At 30.7% G+C, this 19,914-nt stretch overlaps 1 protein-coding gene and 1 long non-coding RNA gene across 2 annotated transcripts; both read left to right on the forward strand.

The window, feature by feature from the left end:
- Positions 1–4,642: 4,642 nt before the first annotated feature.
- On the forward strand, positions 4,643–6,190 carry LOC107929869 (transcription factor MYB123). Its single transcript, XM_016861402.2, has 3 exons — positions 4,643–5,141; positions 5,231–5,360; positions 5,433–6,190. Exons 1-3 carry the CDS (start codon positions 5,009–5,011, stop codon positions 5,983–5,985), a joined length of 816 nt encoding a protein of 271 aa, XP_016716891.1. The 5' UTR covers positions 4,643–5,008; the 3' UTR covers positions 5,986–6,190.
- Positions 6,191–16,962: 10,772 nt separating this feature from the next.
- On the forward strand, positions 16,963–19,394 carry LOC121231970 (uncharacterized). Its single transcript, XR_005930194.1, has 2 exons — positions 16,963–17,145; positions 19,163–19,394. It is a non-coding gene; the product is annotated as an uncharacterized lncRNA (long non-coding RNA).
- The last annotated feature ends 520 nt before the right edge of the window (positions 19,395–19,914 follow it).

Here is a 19,914-nt window from a genome sequence, read left to right on the forward strand (position 1 = left end):
CCTTTCCTTTATTGTATTACTTTTCCCTCACTTCTCCTCATTTCAAATCTAGTGTAAGAACTCAAAATTTCAAAGTCTTAAATAAAATTGGATTTACGTCAATTGAAACTATAAATTCCATACATAATAGAAAGATATAAAATAGATCTATTTTTTTTAGATAGTGAATGGACGAACCCCATTCTATTCACTAGTACAAATCGTTAATATTAAAAAAATAAATTTTTTTCTCATAAAACCAAATCCTTATTAGTAAAAAAATATGTTTTTTTTTTGTTAACAAGATATAAAAGTATTAATTACGAGCTAATAGTAGAATCAGAGTTGGATAGCAGAGAGCATCTGTCCATTTGTATCTTACCATCAACCAGAGGAGGGGCTACATGCAAAACTCTTGTGCCAATTGGAAAACCTTTCATCAAATCAGCTAAAGTTTCCGCAACAGAGTTCACCTCTTTAGGAATTTGCTTAAAGAGCACTCTCCACTCATGACTGCATAGTTCTTGAATTCGCAGAATCAAATCTCTATTAGAATGTCCTCTACCATCACCATGAACACTTTTAATAGCTAGAGCACAATCAGACTCAGTAATAATATTTACCCATTTAGCTTCCCATGCTAATTGGAGTCCATCATAAATAGCCTAGAGCTCAGTTTGTAATACACTACATCTCCCAATGTTTCTTTCTATTCCCCACATCCATCCTTCATACTCATTACGCGTCACTGTTGTCGACCAAGCAAGACCTAATTTTGGGTTTCGAGCACCATATGTATTCAGTTTAAAGAAACCAGTGGACGGTGGAATCCATCTTTGATTCCTAGTTCGATTAATATTGCTTTCCCCTAATTTGACCCGCCACTGCTTAATAGAACTCGCACACCAACAAGAGGAGAGGATCACACTACTTATGTTGAAGGGAGAATCTTGGAACACACAAATTCCTCTATTTCCATATCTTCCAACAAACAATCCCAAAAAGAGATGGCCAACCTACATCCTGAAAAACAACATCAAATACATTTTAGTAAAAAATATGTTTTAGTATATGTATTTGTATACACTCGTCTATTAACTAAATTAAATTAGCTTTCCAATAATTTTGAAATTTCCCCTCTCATTTGCATTTGTATTTATAAAAAATTTAAAAGCTTTTTCCAATATAAATTTTCTATTTTTATCTATTACAAACATGCTACTTATTTATTTAAATATTAACTTCTCCTACATGTTTCAATCACATTAATCGAAAATTCAAATAATATCCTTTCTTTTTGTCATCTTTTAATCTATCTTTGTCTAAAGATGAGAAGAGCGTTTTAACTAACATTTATGCTCTCAATTTTAATTTTTCTTTTTGTTATTTCTTATTTGGGTAAATTACATTAACGACCGCTAAACTTTTATTAAAATTACGTTTGGTTAACCTAAGTTTCAAAAGTTGCATAATAACCACTAACATTATTGGGTTATTATATTTTAATTATTAATTTATTTGTTAACTTTTATTATCCTTTAGCGAAATGATGACATGACACATCAACTCAAAGGGCTAGTAACTAATTAAGCCTTGAACTATAGCTAAATTAGCTTTTGGATACTTTTAGAATTTTTCTTAACAATAATTTAAAAAAAACTAAAAATATTAAAATTTATAATTTATTTTATAAAATTATAAATTATATAATTATAATTATATAAAAAATTAAAAACCATGTGATAACTTGTTCAAGGCCACACGATTACTCATAAAAAGTACAAGCATGTGAGAACTAGTTTGCTCGATGATGCCAATGCGATGATGTCCCAATCGAAGGTAAGGCACCAAGAGGAGGAAGCCCATGCGACGACCAAGGAAAAGAAGGTGAGCTTAAGGGAGAGCTCTAGAAACCTATTAGTGACTGTGGAGATCCATATGGTGAAGGTTGAGTTGAATTTGTTTAACTCGTTACCAGCATAGAAGTCATTGAAGGGCGTGTCAAGGTACTCGAGTCAACAAGAGAGGAGCTCAAGCTCAAGGGGGAGGTTCAAGGGGCCTTTTTCGAGACCATAGGCCTACTTGCCTAACAGACTGATACGCTAGAGGCTATGGCGGCAAGCCTTAATGAAGGAACTCGAGGAACTTAAGGGAGACCGCACGACATCCAAAGCAACCGTGGGGGGGAGGTGTTCTCGAAGCCATGACAAAGCACTAGATTGAAGTCATAAAGCCCAAGGATTTTAAGGGAATGATAGCCACTAAAGATGTCGATAATCTCTTGCGGGGGCATGGAGTAATAATTTGGTGCAATCAGAATGCATGGATGAAAGTAGTGTGGTCACGGATAATTTGTCTTAGAGATAATTGATTTAATTACTATTTATTAGTAATTGGCTTTTTATGAAGGAAATATTTACCATGAGATAAAATAAAATCATATTGGGAGAATAGATTTATTCCAAAAAAATTAAAGATATCCTATGAAAGTAAATACATTTATGACAAGATCATTGGCCAAGCACTTAATAAGTGACTTTTATGATGGTATATAATAAGAGAGAGTTCAATTATGGTACTATAGTAAAATGACTCCATGATTATGTAATGTTGTAATTAATAGTTTACAAATTATTTAAGTCTTAATTATATATGTCAAATCGATCCCTCCATCGGTTCAAGAATCCAACCTTCCATAGTTTCTTAAGGCAACCAAACCTCTCAACCACACACAAATTTAATTAAAATTATGTTAAGTTTTATAATAGTCGCTATCATTATTGATTTGTTACATTTTGGTGATTTGTTTGTTAATTTTCATTACCCCTTTAACGAAAACATTAATTTTGATACTTTTAAATTTTTCCTATCAGTAATTCTGTCAAATAAAAAATCCGAAAATATAAAAAATCTTAAAATTAATGATTTATTTTCTAAAATTAAAAAAAAAGATATTTTTAAAATTATAATTATATGATTTATAAAAAAAAATCATAAAACTTTAAAGAGAGGGATTGACAATAGTGCACTATGAGGAGGAGTCCATGCTTTTTTAAACCCTCATCGTTGAATATCCTCTTGAGACCTTCATTTCATTTAAGACATTAACGTGGGATATTGTTGGGGACAACATGCAATTCAACCACACATATAAATTCAAAATTGTTATATTTTAACATTGATGAAAGTTAACTTATTTTGGATGAGAAGGCAAGCTCAATAACTATGCTTCAATATAATATAGATTTAATTTAATGAAAAAAAATTAAGATAGTTGTATTGCATAAAAAGTTGAACCTAAAAGTCTGACAATGATGTTAAAATCTTAACATAATAATTTATTTGATTGTTTGTTAATTTATTTCAAAATGGATAGAAAAATTAATGTTTGTTATGGCATTCATGTGATAATTCATGTGTATGTCACATTAGTAATTAATTAATTTTTAAATTTTAAAAAAAATAAATTGCTTACGTGGCATCCATGTGACAATATACGTGCATGTCACATTAACAAAGTTAACAAATGTCAACTTTTTCATCTATTTTAAGATGACTTGATAAAAAAATATAAATTTAAGAGTTAAAAGAGATGAAAAATTAAAATAATTTTTTTTTTTATAAAATTAGAGTTCCCAACAATTCATTATGGCTAGAATTTTTCTTCACAAATGATTTTAAACATGTTATGAGATGTTGTAGTAGGACGTCCACAATTTTTATATATATAAGGAACGAGAACAAGATAAGAGCTTATTCGGGCTCCAATCAAAATTTAAGGGCATCTTTGAAAGCCAATTAAAATTTAAGGTTTGTTTTTTGTATAATGAAAATATAACAGCTTATCTAAATAAATAGAAAAAAATGGTAATTACACATTATGCCACTAAACTATTAGTAAGTTTATGTTTTAATAGCACTCAACTTTAAAAAATTATAAAATGGTTACTAAATCATTCAAAAGTTTTCATTTAAGTCACTGGATTGTTAAGTGAGAGCTCCAACAACGATTCGACAATTAGTACGGTAGATCAATATTCATCAACGAGTAGAAGAATATATTTTAGATCCAAGTTGATCTGATGGTTAGTGTTGAAAATTGAAGAAGAAAGCTGTTTAGATTTTGGTTGAAGATTCGTGACATTCAAAGTTGTTTCATGAAAAAAACTGAATTGTGGAAGAGAAGAGGAACGAGAGCTTTCGATTGGTGCAGGCAATGCATCCAGAGAAGGCCATATAGTAGAGATTTCAACAACCAAGTAAGTTAAATAATTTTTTTCGAATAATTCAATGACTATTTTATAAGTTCTTGAAGTTGACCGACCAAAACATAAATTTATTAATAGTTTAATGACCTTAGATGCAATTTACCCTACAAATAACCCTGTTTGAAGCAAAGAAGCATACATAAGGTAAAAACTCTCTTTTTTTTTTTTCCTTTTTCTTTTCCTTAATGGGAAAATTCCTTTGAATGGGAAAATTCCTTTCACTTTCTCGTGCAAGAAAACAAAGGTAGAACAAGATTCTGCGATGGAAATTGAATGTAAAAGGCCCAGTAAAGTGACAAATACTAGGCTGCTGAGAACAGAAACTGACAAAATTGTATATGAGACTTCACATTCTACACTTTTTTTTAAACCAAATTTTAAAAACACATCAATATACACATAATAGAGCATGTGTTATCTTCTTTTGCCACTTGCCATTCACAGTGCTCCACATACATCATAACCCCTAAATTAAAGGCTTTTTCTAAACAATTATTCATTTCAACTTGCTACAAAATATTAGATTACCATACATTTCTTTTTGATTGAGACTACAAACATACACATTATTTCTTCATATGTAGATTTTAGTCCAATTTTTGAAGCCTAACCATGTATATATATATATATACACACATGTATTAATAATTTGCTTTGCAACTTGAAGTCTTTTTAAGTTGATGCATGGGGTCATCCTCCATTTTTATGGGTTTATAAATAGAGGGAGAGAGTGAGAAAAAGAGAGAGAGTTTAGGAGAAATATGGGAAGAAGTCCATGTTGCTCCAAGGAAGGACTCAACAAAGGAGCTTGGACTGCTTTAGAAGATAAAATACTTACATCATATATTCATGTTCATGGTGAAGGCAAATGGAGAAACCTCCCCAAGAGAGCTGGTATATATATATAAAACCCCAAAGTGAAATTATTGTAATTATGCTTTTCAGTTCATGCCTTTTGATGGTTTATGTCCCCCAAAATGCAGGTTTGAAGAGATGTGGCAAAAGTTGCAGACTTAGATGGCTGAATTATCTTAGACCAGATATTAAAAGAGGCAACATCTCTCATGATGAAGAAGAACTCATTATAAGACTCCATAATCTTCTTGGCAACAGGTTTGTAATCTCTTTCTCTCTCCTTTCAGCTTAGTAAACTCGAGACCTTGTTTAAAGGGTATGAACTCGCAGATGGTCTTTAATAGCTGGAAGGCTACCCGGGCGAACAGACAATGAAATCAAGAACTACTGGAACACTACTTTAGGTAAGAGAGCTAAAGCTCAAGCATCCATTGAAGCTAAAACAATACCAACCGAGTCTAGACTCAATGAACCCTCGAAAAGTTCAACCAAAATCGAAGTGATTCGAACTAAAGCTATTAGGTGTAGCAGCAAGGTGATGGTCCCATTACAACCACCTGCAACTCATCGACATGGTCAACATCACTGTACAAATAATAATGAAGAAATGGGTGGTGGTATTGCAACAATTGAAGCTCACAATGGAATTCAAATGCTTGAGTCATTGTACAGTGATGGCGGCTCTGACTTGTTGAGCTTTGAGATAAATGAACTGTTGAAATCACACGATGGTGGAGAATTTGAGGAGAATCCTATGCAGCAGCACTTCCCGTTGGGTGAGGCAGTGTTTAAAGATTGGTCTACTAGTCATTGTCTTGATGACAATGGTGCCACTGATTTGGAATCATTGGCCTTTTTGCTTGACACTGATGAATGGCCATGATACGAATATCAGTACTGCTACAGTGAAAAATAAAGGCAACCATTTCACTGTATATCTTTTTTTCTTAAGATTAAAAGAAAAAAAATAATGCTTCTTTATGCTTGTTGGAAGTTTGCATGTTATGAGAAAATTACTGTAAATTTCGATGTTGAAAAATAAATAACTTATCGACGTGTCTGGTTAATGCTACCATTCTTGTTTTTAACCTCATTCTCTTCTTTTGATCTTTGGTTAAAATATTTTAAAGTTTAAAGATGGATTTAAACTTTGATCTGTAATTAAAGGACTTGTCATGGAATTAACCCAAAAAATAACACATGCAACCAAAACAGTGTAGGCTGTAGTTACTTGGAAAATTTGCCTCCTAATAAGGTTGGGGGACCAAAAGAAAATTGTCACGTGAAAAAATGTCTAATGCAAAAACAATCTCAATTCTCAAGCATGCATCATTGATTTGTTCCTATGAGTATTAGTGAATATGAATTTTGGGTCATTTTAGATTTTTAAATGGTTTTATTATCTCTTCAGTTTTTATCCTTTTTCAATTTTAATTTTTATTCTAGCTTTGAAACTTTGTTTGAAAGAGGTGTTTCAACATGTACATTTACAGTGAATTCGACAGAATGTTAATAAGGCAACTTCATTTCACCTACACAATTTTTTTCATGAATATGTTCCGAGTTTTTATATTTTGGCACCACCATTTAAGTTGAGGGAGTTAAGAACCATATATAATTTGTTCATTTCTTCTTCAGTTTGTCTTAATTCTTTCATATTAACGAATCTTTTACTTTTAAAAGAAAAATAAACTCTCAAAGTTTGAAAAGTATAATATAATGTCGGATTTGAATAATTTGTGAAATTATGAGGTTACTAAAATGTTTCACATGTTACTGTCCATGTTGTAGGCCTAGTAAGGACAATAATTGAGGAATGCTCTTATTATCTCATATATATTAATATAGTTTGGGTAAATTCAAATTTAAATTTTGTGAATACCAAATTAATAAATGATGTAAATATTCACGTCTCCTAAAATAGAAAAATAATTAAGGGTTGATCTCATTACCTCATCTCAAATTTTAGATTTTAAAAAAGTTGAATGATATTGAAATTTTGTGGGTAAGAAGTTCACAAGTGCTTCCCATGACCTAGCAAGGACAATGTTGAAAAATTAAATTAAGCTTGTCTAATTTTCAAATTGATACCAAGAGATCACATAGTTGTGACACGTGACCCAAAATGTCATGTTAGGTAAAAGCCGTGTGTTGGTGGATGGAATTTGACCGTTAGATGGGAATCGTTAAAACGGTACAGATTTAGGTTAAAACTTTAAATATGATGATGATGTGATAGCCAATTACATCACGTTCTTTATTTTTAAGGTCAATATTGTATTAATATAAACCCACAAAGCGTAGGGTATGTTAATGATTGATCACAACAGGATACGGTACCTATAATTCAGCCTCTACTGTTGATTACCTTTTGGTGAGGAGATTGTTAGATTTACCCATGCATGCACCTCGCTTAAACGTACAAATAATTTTAAAATATAAAAGGATTAAAATATAAATTTATCAACTTTTGGGGATCAACCTCCTGCCTGTCCTTTGTCCTTTTCTCTTCAATTATTTTGCATATAGGTTAATATTATAAGTTTGACATTAATATTTAATTTAGTATTTAAATTTTTCTCTGTTCTATATAAGTATTTAAGTTCATATGGATTTCAAATTTTTGAATTTTATATATAAATTATAATGTTTTTTAGATTTGATGTCTACATTGTAAAACATTCGCCTTTTAAGCCATAAAGTTATACTTTATATTAATAAAGTATTTTTTAAAATTTTTAATTATAGAACTTTAATAATAATCAAATATTAATTTATGATGGGCTTTGAAAGACTAAACTTAGAGGCCCAATATGAACTTTAAAGCAGAATTTCATAATTAATTGATTTGGCTCATACCCATACATATTAGGTTAGTGTCTTTCTTGTAGTTTGATTTGTATGTCTTGTTAAAGAATTATCTTTCTCTGGTAAGGTGCCGACACTGCAGAGAGAAAAAGAAAGCAGTTTGATGCCGATATTGAAAGCACAGAGTAAAAAAATACAAATTATCGTCCTTTCGGTAAATATTTTTACATAAATTATGTTTTTTTTATTATAACGATATTTATGAAATTTTTAGTATAGTATTAGTTGTTCTTTTTTGCATATTGGAAAGAAATATTTAATTTTATATAGTGCAATTTTTTTATTGTTAAATTGTTCATGCTTTTAAAAAACATTAAACTGATTTGTTTGATAAAAAAAAAAAGGTATCTGAGAAGAATTGACACTTGTTTACGTTAGGAAAAAGGTCGTTCGGATTTATAAGTTTCGCCCCCTTAGAGTAAAATATTGGATCCATCGTTGCCTAAGTTTGACTTTAATATTCAATTTGGTACTTAAGTTTTTCTTTTGTCTCGATTAAATGCGTATTTATTTACTAAAGCGCACATGTCAAATATTTATTGGGTTATATGATGATGTTTGGTTTGGATACCAAACTGAATATTGATGCTAAACTTAGATACCAAATTAAAAATTGAAACTAAATAGATAATAAATGGTATATTAAGCCTTATTATTTATATGATATCTATTTCTAAATTGCAAAAAAATATATTTTTAAGCACACTCGAATTTACATCTTCTTAATTGTTACAATAGAAACAATTATCAATTGAGTAACTTAATTAGTTAAATTAGAACATTCTATATTCTCTTATTACTGCTATAAAATTTTGATAAATTGATAAAGAAATTTAGGAGATAAATCCATTTAATTATTTTCTAAAAAATATATCTAAGAATAAATTTAATATTCTTTGGAAGTTAACATAGTTTTAATATTAAATACTATAAATAATTAATAAAAAGATTATTATTATTTTTTCATATAAAATAACCTCAAGAGTAAACTTAAGATATTCTCATATCTCTTTATAATATATTGAAAAATAACAATAAAAACATCATTTTTAATTATACTTATTATATTTTTAAAATTTTTTCTTACAATATACTTAATAATACTTTATGAAAATTCATGTTTTACAATATACTTAATAATACTTTATGAAAATTCATGTTTGTCGAGTGTTTTGCTGTGTGTCATCTCGATGAGGGAAATCGAATATTTATAAGATACGGTTACTGTTCATTAAAATGATATTTTAGGTTGGCTCCATGCATGCGACAAACGAAAAACTTTATATTTATAAGATACGGTTACTGTTAATTGAATGAAGTCTTTAGATAGGCTCCATGCATGCCAACACATATAATGTTTTAGACTTAACACGTGTTCATTGAACTACCCGCATGATTTCGCATCCTTTGCCTGCAAACACCCAGAAACATGCAAGCCTGGCTCACGAGCTTTTCCCGCGAGCCCCTAATGTCTCTATTTTGTGCGGCTCAAATTCTTCCGTATCTACGTGGATTGTGGATCAGTAGTTCGAAATTATATTTGAGTTTTGAGTCAGTAATAAAAAATACCATGTTTGTTTTGAAGATAATATTTTTTATGTTGACCATTTTTTAAGTCAGTTTTCTCGTGAGAATCGTAGACAGAACCTTGGGATGATATCATCTAATTGTTTTCATTACAAAAATAATTGAAGGTGGATATAAGTCAATTTCTTTTAATTATAATCAAACAATATTTTCTTACATGTCATTAATGCTCATGCAAGAAGTTGGTCCACTGTAATAATATTCATAGATATTAGATTGGTAAATAATACATTTGAATGATTATAATAAAATTTATTATATAATATTAGATTTTGTGAGATTTGGGTGAAATTTTTTATATATAATATAAATAATTAAATTAATAATTAAAATATATTTCAACATCTTTCTATTATTAATATATTTCTATCGACGGAGCGAAAAAAAAACCATGATTTAAGATAGATAAGAAAAAATGATAATAAGATAAAGATGGGTTTATTGTACCAAATGTCCTTAAACTATGATCTAAATTCTAAATTAGTCTATATACTTTAAAATATTTTAATTTAATTCTTAAAATATGAGTATCTTTATCAATCATGTCTTTCTATCGACCCAATCATTAACTTGAGCCTTAAATGTTAGCTCAAATCTGGCATGGAATTTATTTAAAATATATGAAACAAATTTTAAATATGTTTCTGTCTATCACATGAACAATTTGAATATGATATATTTAAAAAAAATCTTTCATTTTTTTAAGAATTAATTTTAATTTTGTCCTAATAAAAGAAAAAATCTAGGTTTTGGGTTTTTACAAGAAAAAACCTGGTTTTTACATTAAAAAACTATTTTATCTTTTATCTTTTTCATTTATTTTCCTTTGTTAGAATCAATTCTAGATTTTTGTTCTGGTGGAAGGAAAAACCAGAGTTTTTATTAAAAAAATTATTTTTTCCTTTTAAAGTTAGTGATTAAAATAAATGTACAGTAAATAAATAACTAAAATAAAATCATCTCTAATGGTAATATGGTATCTAAAATATAATATTATTTTAATTACCAAAATAAAAATTTATAAAAGTTGAGGTGACTAACTGTAATGACGTTTTGAGTGTCATCATAGAGCTTAAGGGTCTCAAAAAATATAATTTAATCGAACATGTGCAATGAGGGTCTCAAAAAATAGGCCGACAGCAACCATAGACAGAACCGGAAACTTTTACTATAGTCATTGCCCCACTGAATCGATGCGAGAGCCGCCGCCGTACAATAATTAGGTGTTGAATTGGGTCACGGCCTAGTTTTAGAATTGGTCAAATGCTGCTATAAGTCCCTCTACTTTGCATAAGTTATGGATTTAATCTTTATACTTTAGTTTGTTTAATTTTACTCCCTGTATTTTTTGAATTAGTTAAATTTAGTCCTTGTCATTTTTTTAGATTTTGAAATTTCAGTCCTAACTAAATGGTAGTAATTAAATATGTTTGGTTACTTTTGTTATTAATCATGTACTATGCCTAAAGTTGTAGATTTAGTCCATGTTCTTCAATTAAATAATTAATTAAACCTTACATTTTTTTAAATTTAAAATTTCAATCTTAACACAAACGACAAACTTTAACCTTATAACTTTAAATTTGGGATGGTTCCTTTCTTTTTCTTCCTAACTGGTGCGCACATAAGCAATATTCATACAAAATAGATACATTTAATTTTATACATCAAATTTTAATTATTTAATTTTGATAAATTACAGAACCATTATCGATGTAATATAATTTTATGTTTATATGTTACATATACAAATAATTATATTTATCTAATTTAAAAATAAATTGATGTATTTATTTATTTAAATATGTATAATTGTACCAAATCAGAGTTGATGAATCGACTTGCATGTATACAATTGTAATTTGATACATGAACATTGATTTGATGTAATTATACGCATGAAATTTTTATTGTAATTTTATTATACCCATTTAAAGAAATAAATACATCACTTTCTTTTCATATAAATATACTTATTTGTGTACGCAATACATAAATGTAAAATGATATATATATTAATAATTGTCTTAGTAATTTTTGAAAATTGAATCAAATTAAAATTTCATGTATAAAATTGCACGGAAATCATAGTTCATGTATAACATTGTACATTTAATCAAAGTTCATGTATAGTTTTAATATTTATCTCACAAAAAAAAACTCACCAAATAATGTCCAAATGTCGTAAAATAAAATTCCATTTTATCAAAATAAATCCAAAAACTCAAAACTCAAAACTCAAAATTAATATGAAAAATCGATTTTTTTTAATTTTTTTAATTAAAACTTTTAGAGGGTTTAATAAGAATTTAAAAAAAACCCTGAAGGGTTTAATTATTTTTTTCAAAAAATTGAGGGGCTTAATAAGAATTTCTAAAAATTTTGAAAGGCCTAGTTAAAATTTTTAAAAATTTTAATAGGTTTAATGATAATTTGCAAAATTTTGGAGGACCTAATTAAAATTTTTATAAAATTTAAAAGGCCTAAGAATCTATTAAATATAAGAAAAATTTTAAAAATTTAAACATATCCATATCGAACACAAACATGTCTTACAATATTTTTAGATGAGTCAAAGTATTAATGCAAAGTCATACACCGCAATAACAGGGATAATAATATGAAAAACACCAAATACCATAACTAAAATCTATAGTTGATGCATCTGAATGGAAATTTTTTGCATGATATGTACCATTCAGTTGACTAAATATAACTTACTGTAATTGCCCTATAGCTGGAGTTAGCTAAAACCCTTCAATAATTTTGACTGACCTGCAAATTACTATCAATTATATGGTAATCCGAAAAGACATAGTTGGTTTAGAGACAAGAAAATTGGGTGCATATATTTTGACCATAATACAATGCAATACCTAACCGTCTAGCGAAGTGATGGAATTGAAAGCATTGTTTTGACTTGTATGTTATGAGATTGGACCAACCCCATAATGAACATGCAAACTTGAAAAAAAGAAAAAGAAAAAACAGTAAGGGTATGATTTTTTTATAACTGCTTAAGCTCGGAAATCATTGGCGAAAGACGATAGATCGGCTCGGAAATCATTGGCGAAAGACGATAGATCGGATTCGGAGCCTATACATTCCTTTGCAAGATACACGTAAATTTTGAAGCGTTAGAATTTATACTTTGAGAAATACTTTGTAAAAGGTGAATAGTTAAGATTCAAAGGCAATGTAACAAATAGTGTCGTAAGTAGGATGAGAGACTCGAGAGCAAAATCAAAAAATTGTTTTAGAGAGACTAAAAATGAATAATTTTTTACCAATTTTTGGGAAAGAGAAAAAAAATACAATTTAACTATTATACTAATTTATAAATTCCTAAAAGTTAATAAAAAAAATTCCATTTTTAGGTACTCCCTCCATCCTTACGAGATTGTTCCCAAGTATTCATACCTAGCACTTAGAATGCTTGATGTATCGTCATTGGTTGTCTATCTAGCCATATTGCTGCACTAGTTTGTTCGACTTGCTCTGTTGACCTCGTGACTTCAATTGCTCAGGGTATTTTTTGGTAAGATTATTGGATCTTGATAGCTACTTGTTAGGTCTGATAACTTGGTTCCTAGATGACAACTTAGTTAAGTGATTAAGGTCTGATGGACATGGGTTTTCTTTAGGCCTCGGTGTGTTAATATTGGGCCTTGCTTAATTCACTTGAAACACCAAAGTTTCTTACATTATACTTTTGTAGCAATTAGGACACCGTGCTGTTGTTGTAGTATAGTGGTAAGTATTTCCGCCTGTCACCCGTTAATTTGGGTTTGGTCCCCGGCAACTTCACTGCTCAGAATTCAACGATGGAGCCACGGCGATTCCCTCTTGCAGCTCAATCCGAAACAATGAGAGCGGCGGAGAAAGCGACCAATACGCTTCCTTCGTCTACGATGCCTTCCACCACCTTTTCGGTCCTCAATTCTTCTCTATTTTCTCCAGTACTGTTATTATACCTTGTAAAAATATGAAGAATTGTAAAAAAAAAATAAAAAAAATACCAAAGTTGCAGTAGCTTAAGTAGCAAAGATTGCCATAACTAAGGTGAGAGTGTATTTAGGTATTTATACTTAGCTCCGCGATAATATTTTTGAAACTAATTTGATGGTTAAATTAATTATGTCCTCGATTGAATGGTTAATGGGTGGTGACATGATACAATTTCATTGACTGAAACTTTATTTTAACAGTTCTAATAGTAGATATCTACATAAGTAACAGAATCAAAATTTAAATAAACAAATTAATCAAAAACTAATTTAGAGGCATAACTTCAACAAAAAAATAATAATTTAAAGGCTTTTGTTGAATTAAGCATTACAAATTCAATTAACATTGTCATTGGTAAATTCTGATCCAACATTAAGATTATCATTATATCATATCATATTTTAGTTAGTATTAGTATACAATAACCAATATTTATATATTTTTAAATTTTAATTTCTTAATTGACTAGTGTGATATGTTTTATAAATTATTTTACGCATATAAATTTTTAATTAATTTTAAAATTGTAACGCCCCGAATTTTGGACCTAGAAGTTTTGATGGTTGCACATGTGTGTGGATATGTGTAGTTTAGTGTTAGAATGGGCTTGTTGGTTTGGTGGTTGAGAGAGTGTTAGGGAACCTCATAGTTTTGGGTTCGAGTTTTAGTGTGAACGTTTTGGTAGGTATTTTATTTTGTTTTCTTTATAGCTAATAATTATAATTATTAATGTGATAGCCCGAAATAGGGCCTAATCGGAATAGTGGTTTCGTAACCACAAATCCGAAGTGAAATAGTTTAATTTTATAAATTTTTATTAGTTACTGATTGATTGAAATATTGTGTGAAAATATGGATAGGAAATTTTAATGCTTTAGTGCTTAATTGAATTTTTAGGACTAAATTGAGAAAAATGCAAAGTGTGTCTAATTAGTGATTAAATGACTTAATTGAATTATTGCATGAAATTGGAAGTGTTTATGTGGCAATTAGACCATAAATTAGTGTTATGGACACAAAAGGGTATTTCTAGAAAAATATCTAAGTAATGGGTCAAGGGCATTTTTGTCCAAATTGGGTAAAAGACAAAATAAAGAGAAAATAAGTGTCCTTCTTCTTCAAAAAAATCAGAAGCTTGCTGCCGAAAGTTTCAGGTTACCATAGTTAAGGGTTTTGATTTCCCTAAGCTCAATTGTAAGTGATTTCTTGCCCCGTTTTTAATTATTTTCGTATTTTTATGCTTATTGAAGCTTGAATTTCATGTTTCTACTATTTAATTTAAATGAAATTAAAGTTTAAAAATTGACCCATTCATGATATAATTGTAAATTGATTAGTGATGTTAGATAATGAATGTTTGAAGTGTTAATTACAAGTTTTACTAGATGAATTTCAATGAAAAATGTTGAAAAAGGGCTAAATTGTGAAAGATGGTAAAGTGTGCATAAAGTTGTGATTTTGTGAAATTGAGGCCCGTTATGAGCATGAAATATGATTTAGTGAAGTTTGAAATTTAAGAATTTAGAGAATTTTATTTTTACGAGCTTAGGGACAAAAGTGGAATTTTTGAAAAGTTATGGGGAAAAATGTAAATGTGTCAAAATGTTGTGTATGAATTGTATTTGAATGGAATATTGATAAAATGTATTAAATTGTGTTAATATAGATCAAGAAAGAAGAAATAGTGCAAGTGATCGGGGAAAAGAGAAAGTTATCGACTAAATTACAAAAATAGTCGTTTTGCATCCGAGGTAGGTTATATGTAAATAATAGTTATATTTGTATAAATTGTGAATTATATTTGATATGTGAATTAATATTGAATGTGGAAGGAAAGTTGTTCATGAATTATTCAAGTGATAAAGTGTTGAAAATAAAGTGTTAAGTGTAAATTCCCTTGTTGAACATGAAAGTTGTTCATGAATTATTCAAGTGATAAAGTGTTGAAAATAAAGTGTTAAGTGTAAATTCCCGGTTGAACTTAGGAATAGAATTGGATACAAGTGACATGTCACTAGAGACCAGTGTTACAGTGTTACAGTGAGTCCCGGGTGCTGGGTGATCTAGCATGTGTTGCAGACACCTGACAGCTTGTGTGAGCAGACCCGTGGACATTTCCAGTGTTATTGATCAGTGGTAGCTTCGGCTACATTTCAGTGGTAGCTTTGGCTACATCCAGTGGTAGCTTCGGCTACATATCAGTGGTAGCTTCGGCTACATATCAGTGTGGCACTTATGTGCTAAATCTCTACGTATCCGTGTATATTCCAAGTGTTCAACGGGATTAATAATGAATTAAAGTGAATATGAAATGTTAAGTGTGAAAATGTATATGCAAGTGAATTGGTAAGATTGTGTATGTGTAAGTGATTGAAATTGCTAAGAAATGTTTTGATTAGTTATATGTTAAAAGTGTTAATTATTAATTGAGTAATTATTGTTTACATGTAACTTACTAAGCTATTTATAGCTTACACATCTCTTTCTTTCCTTTGTTTTATAGTGATTTGAACTTGATCGAATAGTGGACCGTCGGAGCTCGTATCACACTATCATAACCATCTCGGTATTATGTGCTTTTCAAAATGTTTAAACTATGGCATGTATAGAGTCTTAATCATTTTGAGCATGTCCAAATGATATGGCTAATGTTAGCTATTGAAGTAGTTATTAAAGAATATGTTTTGGAGTTATGTATGTTTAAATGGTAACTAATTCAAAGAAGCAGTTTCTTTGACAGCAGCAGTGACGTGAATGTGAAAAATCACCATAAATAGTAGAAATGGAATTAGAGGGTGAATGATATATATAATTAAAGCTTATCAAGTCTATTTTTACATGAAAGAAACGGTGTAGGCAAAGGAATTTTATATTTTGAGATATTTAAATTTTAGTGAGACAGGGTCAGAATGGTTTTTGAAGTCCCCTGTTCTAACTTTAGAAAATCATTATAAATTGTACAGAAATAATTATAGGTCATAATTTATATGTTCAGATTCCTTAGTGAGTCTATTTTCAAAATAAATTAATGGTAACCTTATATGAATTCTGTACAATTAGATATTTTATTTTTAGCGCCAAGAGGTCAGATCTGTCGAGCTGTGAAACAGGGGATACTTTAATGAATAAACTGTACTAATGTGCTAAGTCAAAAATTCTGAAAATTTTATGGTAAGTAGGAATATGAGTCTAGTTTCACGGAAAATTTACGGATTTAAATTTTGAGTTTCGTAACTCAAGTTATAATTAAATTAGTGACAGTTACGCAGGTGGACAGTGTTGTTATGAACAGTGAATTTAATTTTAAAAGCAAATTTTTATGCTCCGAATCGGTAAGTTAAATTGGATGACATCTCGTACTCGATTCCGGAGACGGTCTCGGGTAAGGGGTGTTACAATTAAATTATTAGTTTTATGACTAAAGTTGTTTTTATTTTTCTCTTTTATTTTATTTTCGGCTTTTCTGTTTTCACGTTCCCCTCCCATCCCCTCTCTTCTGCTTTCTGATTATTTCTCAAAATGGCTGATTTATGGATTTGGGAATTTTGTGCCTCTGTCGTCTTCTCCGATCACATTGCAGGTGTGGAATTCGAACTGTAACTACGTTACTTTATGTGTTTATTATTTCAGCAAATTTGCTATTCGGTTTATTCGACTGAATGCTAACCCATTAGTTTGGGTATTTAGTCGATGAAAGTGATGGGAAATCGTCACTTTCTGATATATGTTGATAGGGCAAAGGTTAGGGACGATTTTGGTGGCTAAAACGACAGTTTTGGGGTTGTTGTAGGGTGGTTTCGTGATCACCCCGACGATCAGACTGGCGTGTGTCGTGGCACACGGCCATGTGGATTTGGGAGCTAGCGTTTCGAGCCAAATTGGGTGCACGGTTGTGTGGCCGATTTTAGGGACTTTGTCGACTTTCACATGGCCATGTCCCTTGAGCACACGAGCGTGTGAGTTTGAGAATTAGGGATTTGAGATTTAAAGTCACAAGGCTTGGCCACACGGCCGTGTGGCTGATTTGGGGGTTTAGGGATCCTACATGGGTGTGTGTTTCGGAAGACACGCTATGTCTGGTAGGCACGCGAGTGTGCAAGACCCTCATACGGCAGTGTCTTTCTTGTACCTTTTTTAGCGATTTTGGACAGTGAGTTACATAGTCTGTTCACACGGTCGTGTCCCTGATTCACACGAGTGTGTGCTACCCGTCACACGGGTGTTTGGACCCCCACACGGTGTGGATTGCTCCACACGACCGGAGCACATAGACGTGTGGCCCTATCTCGCCAAATAATGACTTTAGGTCAAATTTAAGTGTAATCGCAACTCTGTATGTTCCAACCCTCGACTAAGCTTTACTGAGGGTAATTGTGACTTTGATCTGAGCTTGATGTGTGTGTTATTTGCAATTGGTTGTGCGATAGGCTTGATATTGAATTCGAGTTATGAGTGTGCACATGTATGATTTTGTAACTGATTGATTAGATGTGAATGTATGCTACTGATTAGTTATCTGAGACTGGTGTTCCGATTGTGTACATCTGACTGCATACATACATACATATGCAGAAACTATTTTGGGTGGGATTTTAAAAAGAAGGAAGATTGACTGAATTGAACTAGCAGCTGATCTATTGGTTATTAGCCCCTAATACTTAGAAGGTTATGGGCGGTCCCAATGCCTGAGGGTCGTGGACAGTTTGGCTGTACTGCGGACTACCGCACTGCACTATACAGAACATACGTCAGCATCGCTGCGTATCATTGACTGCACTGGTAGTTTTACTGTAACCTATCGGTATAGCAGATTACTGTATTGCACTGTATCGTATGTACGTTAGCTACGCTACGTACCACCATCTGATTTGGCAGTTTATAGTGCATATTTGTACTGCGGTTTACCGTATTACATAGTATAGCTTATACACTAGCTTTGCAGCGTAATATACATGATTGGCAGTTCATCAGCATACTGTTAGCCCCAATACCCAGAGGGTCTTGGGCAGTCCCAATTCTTTGAGGGTCGAGGACAATGCTGATATCCATCATTGCCGAGCAACCCGGGATGACATCATATGGAGTGTAGGGTTAGATGGGCTTTTCGAGGCCCTATATGGAGTGATTGGTTGGACGAGCTTAATAGCTCTATCGAAGAGTGATGGGGGACAGAGAGGTGTGTTGGCTGGATGAGGGAGTTTTCTTTAACTCAACTGCATTCATATGCATATTATTGATTGTTTTGTGAGTGTGACTATCTGTTGTACGGTTTGACTGAAAAGCATTTATGACACTGTGAAATTGTTAAACTTTGATTGTATATGATTGAGTGAATTGAAACTTGAGATTGAATGAGAGTTACGGATACTGTGAATGAATGGCACTTGCGACTATGAGACTAAGTGTGTTTTTATTTTGTTTTGAATTCTGCTGTCTGTCGGTACGTCTATTTCGAACGTACCAGCTATTTTGTATAGCTCTGTAAGTATGTTCTGCTTCTGAACTGCTTTTTGGCTTTCTGTATCTGATTCGGTAGTTAGATGGTTTGCTTTCACACTGAGCTCGAGTAGCTCACCCCCCTCTGTTTCCTCTTTCAGGTACAGTTCTGGATTATGTTGATGGACTCAGTACGTGGAGGTCTCGGACAGTCTCGTTGAAAGTGCATTATCAGTTTGTGATTTCCAGTTTTTATATTTGGTTTTCGTACTATAAGATTTTATAATACTGTGGTACAATTACTGTTTTAAACTTTTATTCGTACATGTTATTCTGTTAAGCTTGTGGACGAAATTTTAAACAATAAAACATTTTGATTTGTTTTGAGATAAACATTGTTAGAAATGGAATTTTGAACGACTTGTTCTTGTAGAAATCTTCTCACAATTACTTCGGTGATCAATGTAGCATTTCGAATTCGGTCTAAACTTTTAGGCCGGATTTGGAGTGTTACATTTATAATGTATTTTTAAATATTATAATTAATTTATTATTTGAATTGTCAAATATAATTAAAATATATTAACTTATTTAACAATTCAAATATAATAAAAATACATTTTCAAATACCATATCAAAAGGTTGATATGATATTAAAAAAATTCAAATCATAATTAAAATATATGTACTATTTTCAACATACAATATAATTTTACTTCATTTAATCATTATTTAAAATAATAATTAATAAATATTATTAAAATATATTAATTATTTTGATAATATGTAATACTAATAAAAAAACCTATTATTAAAGCATTTGAACAAACAAAAAAAAATTGATATGTTGTAAAATACACTTTTCACTATTCAACTTTTATTTTTATTTTATTAATAGTAGCTATAGTATTCT

This window comes from Gossypium hirsutum, chromosome A07, assembly GCF_007990345.1.
Source record: "Gossypium hirsutum isolate 1008001.06 chromosome A07, Gossypium_hirsutum_v2.1, whole genome shotgun sequence".
Taxonomy (NCBI): domain Eukaryota; kingdom Viridiplantae; phylum Streptophyta; class Magnoliopsida; order Malvales; family Malvaceae; genus Gossypium; species Gossypium hirsutum.